The 13,622-nt window shown below is 40.3% G+C and overlaps 1 protein-coding gene across 1 annotated transcript; it reads right to left on the bottom strand.

Annotated features, from left to right (window-relative positions):
- Positions 1 to 11,840: 11,840 nt before the first annotated feature.
- On the bottom strand, positions 11,841 to 12,476 carry LOC104098041 (uncharacterized). Its single transcript, XM_009604696.4, has one exon. The coding sequence runs from the start codon at positions 12,474 to 12,476 to the stop codon at positions 11,841 to 11,843; it is 636 nt and encodes a 211-aa protein (XP_009602991.3).
- Between the last annotated feature and the right edge of the window lie 1,146 nt (positions 12,477 to 13,622).

Below are 13,622 nucleotides of genomic sequence, written 5' to 3'. Positions count from 1 at the left end.
CCCCAATCAAATATGCAAATACCATGGTACACATGATCATAGAACCGAAGACTGCAACTAAGGGAGGAGGTGGCCCGTCTATTCAACGAGGGTCACCTTAGAGAATTCTTGAGCGACCGAGCTAAAAACCATTTCTAAGATAGGGATGCGAACAGGAAAAACGAGCATGAAGAACCACAACACGTGATTCACATGATCGTTGGTGGGGTCGATATTCCATAAGGTCCCGTGTTTAAACGCACTAAAGTATCAATCACCAGGGAAAAACGAACTCGAGACTATGTGCCAGAAGGCACTTTATCATTCAATGATGAGGAAGCAGAAGGGATCTCATAACCCCACAATGATACTTTGGTAATCTCTATCCTTATGAATAAAATTCAGGTTAAACGTGTTTTAATTGATCTAGGAAGCTTGGCCAATATTATTCGATTGAGGGTCGTGTAGCAGCTCGTCCTACAAGATCAGATCGTACCCGTAACTCGGATTCTCAATGGCTTCAACATGTCGAGTGAAACAACTAAAGGCGAAATCATCCTACCAGTAAATGTAGCCGGAACTATTCAAGAAATAAAGTTTCATGTGATCGAGGGTGATATGAGATACAATGCACTGCTCGGAAAACCCTGGATTCACAACATGAGGGTGGTCCCCTCAACCCTTCACCAAATACTGAAGTTCCCGACACCGGATGGAATAAAAACGGTGTATGGGGAACATCATGCTGCCAAAGAGAGGTTCGCGGTCGACGAAATAATACCGGTATCGGCGCGTTCGTCAACAAAGGGATCGGAGTCCAAAGGAAAACAGGAAGCTAAATAGCAACCACAACCACCAGCCTCGACTCAGTCGGAGAAGCAGGGAACGGACGAGGACGATGACTACTAGATCCCTCGATCCTTCATAATCCCTGAGGACTCCGACGCCACTAAATCGACAGTGGAAGAGCTGGAGCAAGTAATACTGATCGAGCATCTACCCGAGCGAAAGGTATACATGGGTATGGGGTTAACTCCTGAGCTCAGGGAAAAACTCATTAAATTTTTTATCAATAATATGGATTGTTTTGCATGGTCCCACCTAGATATAACCGAGATCCTGCCAGAGATCACTACACATTGACTGAGCTTGGACCCGAAATTTTGCCCGATAAAAGAAAAGAGAAGGCCCCAGTCCGAGGTAAAACATGCATTCATCAAGGATGAGGTAGCCAAACTTCTCAAAATAGGATCCATTTGGGAAGTAAAATATCTCGAATGGTTAGCAAACGTAGTTGTAGTCCCTAAAAAGGGAAATAAACTTAGAATGTGTGTAGACTATAAATATTTAAACAAAGCATGTCCTAAAGACTCTTTTCCTCTGCCGAATATCGATCGTATGATCGATGCCATGACCGGTCACGAGATCCTTAGTTTTCTCGATGCCTACTCCAGGTACAATCAAATACAAATGAACCCGGAGGATCAGGAAAAGACTTCGTTCATCATTAAGTATGACACCTATTGTTATAATGTAATGCCGTTTGGACTAAAAAATGCTGGTGCCACTTATCAACGCTTAGTAAATTGTTCGAAGAACAAATAGGTAAATCAATGGAGGTTTATATTGACGATATGCTAGTTAAGTCCCTACGAGCAGAGGACCATTTGACATATTTGCATGAGACCTTTGATATACCAAGGAAGCACTACATGAAACTCAACCCGGAGAAATGTGCATTCGGGGTCGGCTCGGGCAAGTTCCTCGGCTTTATGGTATCAAATCGGGGAATCGAAATCAACCCCGATAAGATCAAGGCAATCAAAGACATCACAGTCGTGGACAATGTTAAGGCCGTACAAAGATTAACAGGGCGCATAGCCTCCCTAGGCCGATTCATCTCGAGGTCTTTAAATAGAAGTCACAGGTTCTTTTCACTACTCAAAAAGAAGAATAATTTTACATGGACCCCGGAATGCCAACAAGCATTGGAAGAATTAAAGTGGTACCTCTCGAGCCCGCCACTGCTTCATACTCCAAAAACGAATGAGCAACTCTACTTGTACTTAGCAGTCTCGGAAATCGCGATAAGTGGTATCCTAGTTCGAGAAGAGCAGGGTACACAATTTCCTATTTACTATATTAGTCGAACTTTAGGTGAGGCTGAAATACGGTACCCACACTTAGAAAAATTAGCGCTTGCCCTAATAAGCGCCTCTAGGAAATTAAAACCATATTTTCAGTGTCACCGATCTGTGTGGTGACTACTTATCCCCTAAGCCTGAACTTTCAGGCCGATTGGCCAAATGGGCCATTGAGATTAGTGGGTACGATATCGAGTATCGACCCCGGACGGCCATCAAGTCTCAAATCTTAGCGGACTTCGTGGTTGACTTTAAGCCAGCCCTCGTACCCGAGGTCGAAAAGAAACTATTATTAGAGTCGGGTACATCATCGGGGGTGTGGACCCTTTTCACAGACGGCACTTCGAACGTGAAGGGGTCCGGCCTAGGCATCGTTTTAAAGTCGCCCACGGGTAATACAATTAGACAAGCTATCAAAACTTCCAAGTTAACTAACAATGAGGCCGAGTATGAGGCCATGATTGCAGGTCTCGAGATAGCTAAAGGTTTGGAAGCAGAGGTTACCGAGGCCAAATGTGGCTCCCTTATTGTGGTAAACCAAGTCAACAGAACCTTCGAGGTTCGAGAAGATCGAGTGCAGAGATACTTGGACAAATTACAAGTGACTCTACATCGGTTTAAAGAATGGACCCTACAGCATGTGCCTCGAGAACAAAACAGCGAGGCCGATGCCCTTGCAAATTTGGGGTCATCAGTCGAAGACGACGATATTAGCTCAGGCGCTGTCGTACAACTTTCAAGGTCAGTAATCGAAGAAGGCCATGTCGAAATCAACTCCACAAGTCTGACCTGGGATTGGAGGAACAAATATATTGAGTACCTAAAGAACGGGAAGCTTCCATCAGATCCTAAGGAATTGAGGACCCTACGTACGAAGGCCGCACGATTCACATTGGCCGAAGATGGAACACTATATAGAAGGATATTCGATGGACCATTGGAAATATATTTGGGACCAGACGATACCGAATACGTCCTACGAGAAATCCACGAGGGCACCTGCGGAAATCATTCAGGTGCCGAATCATTGGTTCACAAAGTCATCAGAGCAAGATGCTATTGGGCCAATATGTAAAAGGATACAAAAGAGTTTGTTCGAAAGTACGACAAATGTCAAAGGTATGCGCCGATGATTCACTAACCCGGAGAACAACTTCACTCGGTCTTATCCACTTTCATTTATATTTTATACTAACCATTTGCAGGTGTTTAATCAAAGACATCAAAGGATTATTCAAACTCAAAGTCCTTAGGTCTAAAAGCACGCATTGCACACTTTTTTCCTTAGACCGGTTTTTGTCCTAAATGGGTTTTTCCATCGAGGTTTTTAACGAGGCAACCATTGTTCGTGCTAAACTTAGAGCAATTCAACAGTATCCGAGGCTCCTTTACAGTCAACCTCGAATACTGGGGGGCATCACCGTCGGATAGTTACAAGGAAAATACTTCGTGCCAACAGGGTCTCGATAAGTAAATATTGTAAGGGTCAAATGGTCGAACGAACCATGCCCATGTAGATTACTCGAGCCCTAATGGCAAACATGTACACATGTTAATCTATTGAAAAAAGAATTTTTCCTTGCTAGATATTTCATGCCTTAGAGAAATTTTTACTTTACAATGTCGTGCTTGTGATCTATTGTGGAAATTGGCTTAAGGGCCGGTCACAACTAAAGTTTGAACAATTGACCCCGCACTCGGAGACTGCCAATTACTAAAACCTCGAGATCGTAAGACCTTAAAAAGGCAACCCACGATTCTATAGGCCACGGCCACCCCACTCGGGGACTGATACTTCGAACAAGTTCGAAGTATAACAGGGGAACAAGCCCAAAAGGCGAATCCCAAGCTAAAGGCTACGGCCAAATTAACACGGTTCAGAGACGTCTGATTTTTGTTATAAAACAGGCTTCGAAAATTTTCATAAACCGGTTAAAAAGGTTACCCTCGGCTAAATTACTAAGGTTCTCGACAATATCGACCCTCAAAAATCCTAATGGGTACAAAGTCGTTCGAACTATTGAACAAATTCTATATTTTATGCTAAGGCATTACGAAATAAAGAATCTCGATAATATCGACCCTCGAAAACCCTAAATGGGTACGGAATTTTTCGAACTCTCGAGAAAATCCATTATTTCATGCTAAGATATAGGAGATTTTATATGATTAAACAATAAACTTTTCAAGCCGAAAAGGGGGAGAAATCCATTCTTTTTACTATGGCCATATCGGCCTAATTCAAGAGCCTAAAGGGCCATTTTATTTCTGAGTTCGAGAAATTATCCTCACTCAATTAAAACCTAAGGGTTATCGTACTCCGTGTTCGAGCAAGTACTCACTTGATTAAGACTACACTAGTCCAACTTCGGTCTAGTTGCCTAAAGTCCCAAACTTATGAGCAAAATCTCCATAAGGCATGAAGGCATGAATGAAATAAAATTTTCACGAGGCAGGAAATAGAATAAAGACAAGTCAAAAAGAAAAAAGATCTTTTATATATATACGAAGATATTTACAAGGATCGACCAGGGTCTCGCATAAAAAAAAGAAGAAAAGAAAAAGCCCAAGATTCCTAATTTTCCTCAGGGGCAACTTCTTCTTCATCGAGGTCCTCCCAATTTTAAAATCCGCTCTTGCTGCCATCATCATCATCATCATCATCGGAAGAGGCCAGCGCTCCAGCATCAGCTTCATGCTCCCTACCCTTTATTATCTCATCGATAAGATCGAAACCTCGAGCGTGGATCTCCTCGAGGGTTTCCCCCCGAGATAGGCATTTGGCGAGTTCAACAATCCAATGTTCTCGAGTTTGAGTGGTCTCATCTTCCTCTCTCGCTTGGACTTGAGCGGCTTCAGCATCGGCCCGGTAGACAACCATGATCGCCTCTACCTCGGCCTTTGCCTTTTCGGTATCAGATTTGGCCTTTGCAAGTTAAGAAGCCAACCAAGCCTCGAGCTCCTCTATTTGCTTTGCCTGAGCTGAGCTCTTCTCCTTCATGCCTCAAAGCTGACTTTCGATCGATGACAATTAGGCTCGAGCAACTTCTTTTTCAGCAGCAAAGCGGTCCATGCTTTCTTTCCACCCCAAGGTCTACGCCTTTATCATGTTGACCTCTTCACGGAATTGCTCGATCCTCTCTACCTTTTGCTGCAATGGTGAGATTGAAATGTTAGCCACCGTTCCCGAATCGAGCCCATGAGCTTTTAAGATTTTCATTACCTGCTCGATCAGGTCGGTCTGATCTTTGTGAGCCGTGGCCAACTCGGCTGGAGGTCATTAATCTTTTCTTATTTTTGCCCACCGAGAAGGTTGAGGGAATTCCTCTCCTCGGTAAGCCTTTGAATGTCGGCCTCGTACCGACTCAGCTCAGCTCGAGACCGAGAAAATGCTTCCCGATGAAGCGCTGAGGCCTATGCAGAAAGAAGAAATGAAGTTAGACAGGAAGAGAAAAATGAATACAAGGGTAATACCAACAAAGGGAGTTAAGGCTTACCCGATTTAGAGCTTGTTGTGCTTCATTGAAAAGGCTCGATGCCTCGCCCGAGTCCTTCCTCGAGACCTCCAAGTCGCTCAGGCCGGTATCATCTTCGACCCCAGTAAAGTAATCACGGAAGGGGTCCTCCCTTCCGTGGGCTCCTTCGATGGAGGGGGTCTTCAAGGCCCGAGCCTTTTGAATCATCTCCTCAGAAAATGAGGGGAGCAGTGGGGAGACTCCAATTTCTATTGCCCCAAATGGATCACTTGGGGCGTTTTCTCCATCTCGAGGGGCCTCAAGATCAGCCCCTACAGCCGTACCCACCGTTGGCTCATTATGGTGGGAGGCATCTTCAATCCTCGATGACTCGGGGACTTCACCCAAGTTTCTTCCCGAGATCCCCTTATCTCGAGATGGAGTCTCTGTAGACTTCACCTATTCAGTGGTCTTAGGGCCTCGGTGCTCATTCCCACTCGGGCCACCAGCCCGGAGTCGTCTTCTTCCTCTTCTTCATCTTCCTCCCTTAGATGCCAAACAAAGTCTTCAGTCAGAAGGATGATGTTCTTCTTTGGCTTACGAGCCGCCCTCTTCTTAGGTTCTGTATCCTCGGAGGTTAAGGTCTTTTTTCTCTTTTTTTTCCTTCGTCGGTTTCGGTGACAGGATCGAAGTCTCCTCCTCACTAGATAGGGGCCTCATGACCGCATCCTTGCCCAGGCCTGTACACGAGAAAAATTAAATAAGTAAAAGAAGGGCATCTTAATCTAATTATCAAATACACAAAAGTGGGCTTACCATGAGTCTTGGCCTCCCAAGCGATCGCTACATCATAGAAAAAGACACCGATGAGAAAACACAAAGGAACAAATAATACATGGAAGCTAACAGTGAGATGGTACTTATGATTCATGTTCTATTTCTCAGGAAATGGCATCTTCTCGGCTGGGATTAGGTCGGAGGTCCTTACTCGAACGAACCGACCCATCCATCATCAATCCTTTTCCTCGTCTATGCTCGAGAATAGCACTTTGGTAGCCCAACGTTGAAGTTTTATTAACCCGCCTTAATAGAGGTGGGGACTATACAATCTGATAAGGTGATCAAGGGTGAAAGGGAGCCCTTCGATTTTGCTCACGAAGAATCGGAGCAGAATAACAATTCGCCAAAAGGAAGGATGGATTTGGCCTAGGGTTATTCGATATTGACGGCAAAAATCAACGATGACGAGATCGAGGGGCCCCAGTGTGAAAGGGTAAGTGTAAACACTTATAAACCCTTCCACATGGGTGGTGATGTCTTCTTCGGGGGTCGGGATCACCACCTCTTTACCCTCCCAGTTACAGTCTTTCTTTACCTGCTTAAGATATTCCTTAGTTATCGAGCATATATACCTCGACACTGGCTCGCATCGACCAGGAATCGACGAGGCTTTATCGATCTTGAAGTCAGAGTTTAGCGCGCACCCCCCAGGAATGCATTCCTCAAGACGGGGTTCCACTGGCATTTTCCCGCCGGCCGGTTGGGAAGATGAAGCAACTTCTTTTTGTGGTACCATTTTTGATGTTTTGCCATTTTTGTGTAAGTTTAAAGGAGAGGAAGATAATAGGACTTGGCGTTTGAGAAAGGATTAACAACAAAACCTGAAGATTTGTAAAAAGGAAGAACTTAAGAGATGTGAAAGCTTTGGAGATTAGAAGGAAGTGAAAGTAAGGTTTGAATCAATGAGGAAGGGGTCTATTTATTGGATTCACGACGAAGGTTCAAAGTCACTAGTGGCCAACCACCAACTGACACTCATTAATGACTTGGGAAACTATACCGACAAGACATTTCGGTCACACTCGTTGCTTACGTCACGATGGTGACATCATGGCAGGTCGAGGTATAAATCGAAGGCTCAATTTATTTTTTGTCATTACACTCCAAAAAATGAGGGGACTATCTGTATACGGTTAAAATCGAGCCCGCCCAATTTTTCTATCTGACCGGGACCAGGGAGCTGCATCGATGGTCGGCCCCGTAGTGGATGAGACCAAGGTACGAGGACAAAGTACCAAGTTCGTGATTCGAGGTACCTGTCGAGATCGAGGCCAGCAACGATCGATACCGAATAAGACAGGCATCGAGCAAGATCGAAGATAACATAATAACAGAAAGGCAAAATATCTGCGCCTGGTCGAAGATCATGGCGGAAATCTCGGAACGGATCAAATTAGGAATGGTTAATTAGCTAATCATGGAATTTCCTTCTGTAACTAGAGTTATACCATAAGTAGAATTCCTCTACTATATAAAGGGGAGTATTAACCATTTGTAAGGCGACATTGTTCACAGACATCAAAGCTATATGATTCTCTTTTCGTTTATACTATTGTTCATTAGTTTATTATATTTTGATTGTTCTTACATCAACCAGTTCTAGGTAGGGGTGTCAATGGATATTTAAAAACTATGACCGCACCATACCGTACCGAACCAATTTTTAGGTTTCTTTTAATAAAACCATAGGTTTTTATATATTTCTATAACCGTACCGATAATTAGGATATGTTTTTTATTTTATGAAAATAAACCGAAAAACTACCAAACCGTACCGAATAAATTTACATATAAAAAATATATTTATATATAAGTTTAAAAATAATAAAGCATTAAAGTTTTTCGTGGGACTTGGAATTATGAACACGGTTACAAGTCAAGAAGTAACTAAACTCAAAATCCTAATTCCCAACCTATTATGCTACTCATGTTAAAACTAAACTATTTCCAGCATATTTACTAGCAAGACACAAGGTATTCTAGCGATTATGAGTAACAAGGTACAATGTATTGAATACGTTTCATTTCTTATGATTTAGATTTATCTTTTTGAATATTTAATCTTCTCTAGACTTTATTCTTGAGTTCCAGCTTGGTTAATATCTTTTCACTCGTGTGATTTATATTTTCTTTGTTTTTGCTTACTGTCTTTTATGATATTGTAGAATAGTTAATAGATCTATACTCTGACCATCTTTCATGTTCTTAATCCATCACCCTTTAAATAGTAAAAATGTATAGAGAGTTTTGCTAAGTCCTATAAAAGTATGTATGTTATTGCATTCTACTTCTACTACTTTTACATGACATTTAGAAAAATATCGAAAATTAACCGAACCGTACCGATATCGAAAAGAAACCGATATGATTTGGACGGTTTTGAAAAGTCTAATTTTGGTTATATATAATAGAATAACCGAAAAATCGGTATGATACTAATTTTATAAAATATCCGGACGAACCGAACCATTGACACCCCGAGTTTCAGGGTATCCAAACTTGAGGGCTGAGTTCCATTTCAACACTGGTTTGCTTTACTTTATAGTTTATTTCTGCTATTAATCTTCATATTTATCAATTGGTGTTAAGTGAAATCACGTGTCCTTAGAACCACATTATAAGTTTAATTGTTATCCAACTTTAAGGGTAAACAAAGGGATGGTTTCCAATCTATAACCCAACTTCTTTGCCACTGCTAAGTCCATGAAATTATGTGTTGACCCTGAGTCAATTAGAACATGAACCATTTTCCCCTTAACAGCTCATTTTACCCTCATTGTTCTATAGTCACTAGTTCCATCAAGGGCATGAACAGAAACTTGAGGATTCAAGGTTGATTCCTCAGAGTTCTTGTTCTTTTCTGGTTCATCTTCCTAAGATGGGCTCATCTATTTCCTCATCCAGTTCCAAGATGAACAATTGCTTCATCTAACTACACTTGTGCTCTGGTGTATAATTTTCATCACACCAACATCAAAGGCCATTTGCTCTCTTATCATCCATCTCCTTAGCTGACAATCTCTTTGATCCTTGAAATGCTGACTTACTGTCAATCTTGCTAGGTACTGATGTTCTACTGCCTTCACGACCTGATTAAAATTGGATCCCCTAAAACCTGATCTCCGCAACTGCTAGGTGTAGAAAGTAGTGATCTTGAATTTCTTACCAAGGCTTGTGTATGACCATGCTACAATTTTAAAGATTGTTCTGCCAATCTGGCTTCGCTATAAGCGTTCATCAATATTCTTGGCCCCAACATCCTTACTTAGACCTCAATCTCAGGGTTTAAATTGGCTAAAAAACTACTAATGGAATGCTCTTCTGTCAGCTCTACTTGGTTCAATAATTCGTCAAATTTGCCAAGAAATTTTTGAACACTCCTAGTCTGTTTAAAAGCCACCAATTCTGCCATGGGGTCTGCGTGTTCAACATCCCCAAATCTCAAATACACTGCCCTAACATAATCCTCTCAATTTAGAAATCTCCCCATTCTTGGTTTCATATACATTTTGTGCCACTGTATGGCTTTGTATTCCATGTTGATAGAGGTCGTTTGAACCTTGTTTTCCTCCAAAGTGTGCTCGTAATAAAAAACTTACTCTGCCTTGTATAACTAATCAATAATATCTTCCCCGTTGAACTGGGAAAAATCGAATTATTGATATCGACATGCCGGATTAGGGTTATGATCTTGAATGTGATTTTCCCCATTTTTCGCTGCTTCTGGAGCTACGTGAGCCGCTGGAGCTCCATTGTTAGTTGTCTTGGCAATTAGCATTTGCTTTATTTCACCCAACGCATCACCTTGAATACGCACTTGCTCACATAATTCATCCATCTTGCGCCTCATTTCTCCATTCCTTGTTGCTAGCCTCCGGCATAATTTTCGGCCGAGAATCGACTCGCTCAGATACCAATGAAACGTGCCCAATGAAGAACACACATTGTGCAGTCCTAAAGGGTTGGGATGAAGAACAACCCTTGAATAGATGTGCACTTACTTGGACTAGGAGTAAGAATTGAGAGAGAAGAAGAGTATGGTTTATTGATAGAAAATGCTAAACTCTAATCGATATTACACTGATTACCTCTTTTTCGCATTTAACCTCCTAACCTCTCCAACTGATGGTAACTAACTAATGAGCTGACTGTTAACAACTCAGCAATCATAACCGACTACTAATTGCTTTTAATGAAAAGACTAATACGTCCTTAGACAATTACCCCCTACAGATATAGCCTATAAAATAGTTCAATAAATAATTACGGACAAGCACAACATTATTCTCAATCAATGGAGTAATAATTATTACTCACTCTGTTTAAATTTAGATGAGATAATTTGACTCAGCACGGGGTTTAAGAAAAATAAAGAAGACTTTTGAAACATGTGATCTTAAAAGTTTAAAGGGTAAAACCTTTGTGGAACCATAATATTTGTGTGGTTATAAAAACTTCTCATTAAGGGTAAAATGAAGAGTTTAAATTTGAATTATTTTCAATTGTAAAAATGTGTTATTCTTTTTGGAACAGACTAATAAGAAAAGTATGTCATCTAAATTGAAAGAGAGGGAGTAGGAAATATTGCCAACAATAATTTTCCGCTCTCTTTTTCGGCAACAATTATCGGGCTTGAAATTCTAGCTATTTCCTTAATCGTTTAGTACTTATAACTAATATCCAATTCTGAAGCTTTGAGAAACCACGTGGACATTAATTTCCATAAAAGATCGAATAGAGAACATTTTCCAAAGGGTTTAATGCAACTCAATGTCATTTTTACCGGACAAATTTGATGAGTCTGCAGTTTCCACACATAAGAAAACCCACCACCAAATCCAAAATTAAGTTTCACATACATAAGTTTCTATTGCCACATCAACTATATCATACACCAATATATGTTCAAATAAGCACAATAATTAAGACCATATTATTGGGTACGTACTTATGAAGGACTAGTTCGAAATTACTCTCTTCTTCAACAAATAATTCAGAATCATCTTTGTTGAGAACACCGAGAGTGGTGTAATGTATTGGATCCCTCGGCTATAAATTAAAGGTCTTAAATTTGAGCTCGGAGAATGGAAAAGCTCATGATAGAAAGTTCGCTTCTCCTTAAATGAACTTTATGTGGTACAAATTCGAGTTTGTCAGGTGGATTTAGGATACAGAAGGGTTTAAAAAAAAATATTTTTGTTGAGCACTAAATTATTAATTTCATTCAAAATCCCTCTTCCTGATTCTGTTCTGGTTTGTGCCTTTTCTTTTCCTAAGATATTTGTTCGAATTGGCAACATCATATGTATATTCTTCTGTACTTCTAAGTTACAGTGCTACAATATATTAACTGCATTTTCTTCCTTCACTTCTAATTAATTGCTATACACCAAAATCAACAAAAAAAAAAGAAAAGAACTTTTCATTCTTCTTTCTGCTTCCATTCCAAACCTATAAACCTACAAGGAGAATACCTAATTTTGTACTCAGAAATAGTCTCAAGCTTAGGTGACCAAACTTGTCCTTTTGGACCAACCAATTGTTCATAATGTTTCTTCAACTCAGGTGTGCTACATAAAAACTTACCATCACTAGGACTTGTAGTTGCAATATTATCTTGTGATCCATCTTCTTTTCCTCTTGTAAGAAGCTTAATTATGAACTCCGGTGACACTTTTATCAAAACCCTACCATTTTCCGCCTTAATATATTGAAATATAGGGTTCTTGAAACTAACAGGTGCTCGTCTAGGATTCGAGCCCAGAGAAGCAAGAGAAGAAGCCGAGAGCACGTTGCTTGATGAGAAGTAATCTAGAGGCAAAACGAAGTATGTATCGCCATTTTTGAGCTTATCATCGATGTTTAAGGATGGAATAGGGTTTCCAATATAGAATGAGTCTGCATGGCAAATCATGCAGTCCGGGAATTCGAACATTATCTCTCCGGCTAGCCTTTTTCCGGTGACTATCCTCGTCGTTCCATCGTGAAAAAATAGGTTAACCATTAATGATCTTGAAGGACAAATGGAGTAGCACCAAGGTGAAATTGTATTTCCCATTTTTTTCTTATTTCTTTTGGAGGTTGAAAGGAGGAAAATGAGACAAAAGAGTAGTTGGAATAATGGTTTTAGTTTTTGGAAGGGCTTTCTTTTATATAGGAGAAGGAGTTGACTTTGAGAATAGGTCAGTAATGGTGGTTTTGAATGTCTCTTTATTATGTTATGTGTATCAAGTTGTATAATTTTCATCCATAAATTAACCATCAGAGTTACCGTGTTATAATATTAGTTTGCCCTTTAGGATGGGAATGAGGCAAGGGGGTGAATGTGGACTGAAAAAAAGACAAAATTGCTATCAGCATATATTAATTAGAAGTATACTTAAATTTAACTTCCTCTACTCTATGTCTCTATCCTATTATATTTCAAGCTCGTGTGCTTTTTTATTTTCATAGCTAATAGTCTGTATGCTATTTCTACGTAATGTCCAAGTGTAAAAAAATTATTCTGAAAAATGAACGGAAATTGCCTACTTCGAAGGTAGAAGTTGACTACAAGGGTTGACTGGGTTGGTTGAATAAGTACTGGTTTTTTTATATGAGAGACCTGAGATCGATTTTCCTCACCAGCAGCCTCCTCAGTCAGAGCTAATCGCACCGGGTTTCTTAGTATAATTTACATCTCCTGTATAGTTTACAAGCTATTGCTTAGTGATCAGGTTACCCCGTACACACCCAAAAGTAACGACGAACGGATCTTCCCGAGAATTTTCCAAAAAAAAGAGGTAGGAGTTCACAAAAGTAGGGGCGTGGGTAACACAACAATAAAGGGGTTCGATTTAACCCCCTTTCTCAAAAGTAAGGAAAAATATATCTTCTCATAGAGGATCAATTTTGAATTCCCTTGACATAAAAGAAGTTTTCTTTGTAATGGAAAAAGTAGTTCAAAAATTGATTTAGTTTGCAGGTTCAAATCTTTTGAATATCCCTCTGTTAAATTATAACTCGCTTCTACCGAAAAAGAACTGACATTTTTGCTTAAATGAATTGTTGCATTCCTTGATATAAGGGAAAATTCTACTTTAGGGCGGTTCAAAAATTACTTTAGGTCATCGCTTTAAATTCTAAACGTGATATTCTAGATTTTTTTTTTGAATTTCATTGTATGAATAATGGCTTCGCAACTGCACAATGGACACTGTTTTTT

This window comes from Nicotiana tomentosiformis, chromosome 5 (genome assembly GCF_000390325.3).
Source record: "Nicotiana tomentosiformis chromosome 5, ASM39032v3, whole genome shotgun sequence".
Taxonomy (NCBI): domain Eukaryota; kingdom Viridiplantae; phylum Streptophyta; class Magnoliopsida; order Solanales; family Solanaceae; genus Nicotiana; species Nicotiana tomentosiformis.
Note: the sequence above shows the minus strand (reverse complement) of the source record. Positions and strands in the feature narration are given on the sequence as shown.

Coding starts and splice junctions, on each gene's coding strand:
- LOC104098041 (XM_009604696.4), bottom strand. CDS start 12,476: ATGGGAAATACAATTTCACCTTGGTGCTACTCCATTTGTCCTTCAAGA.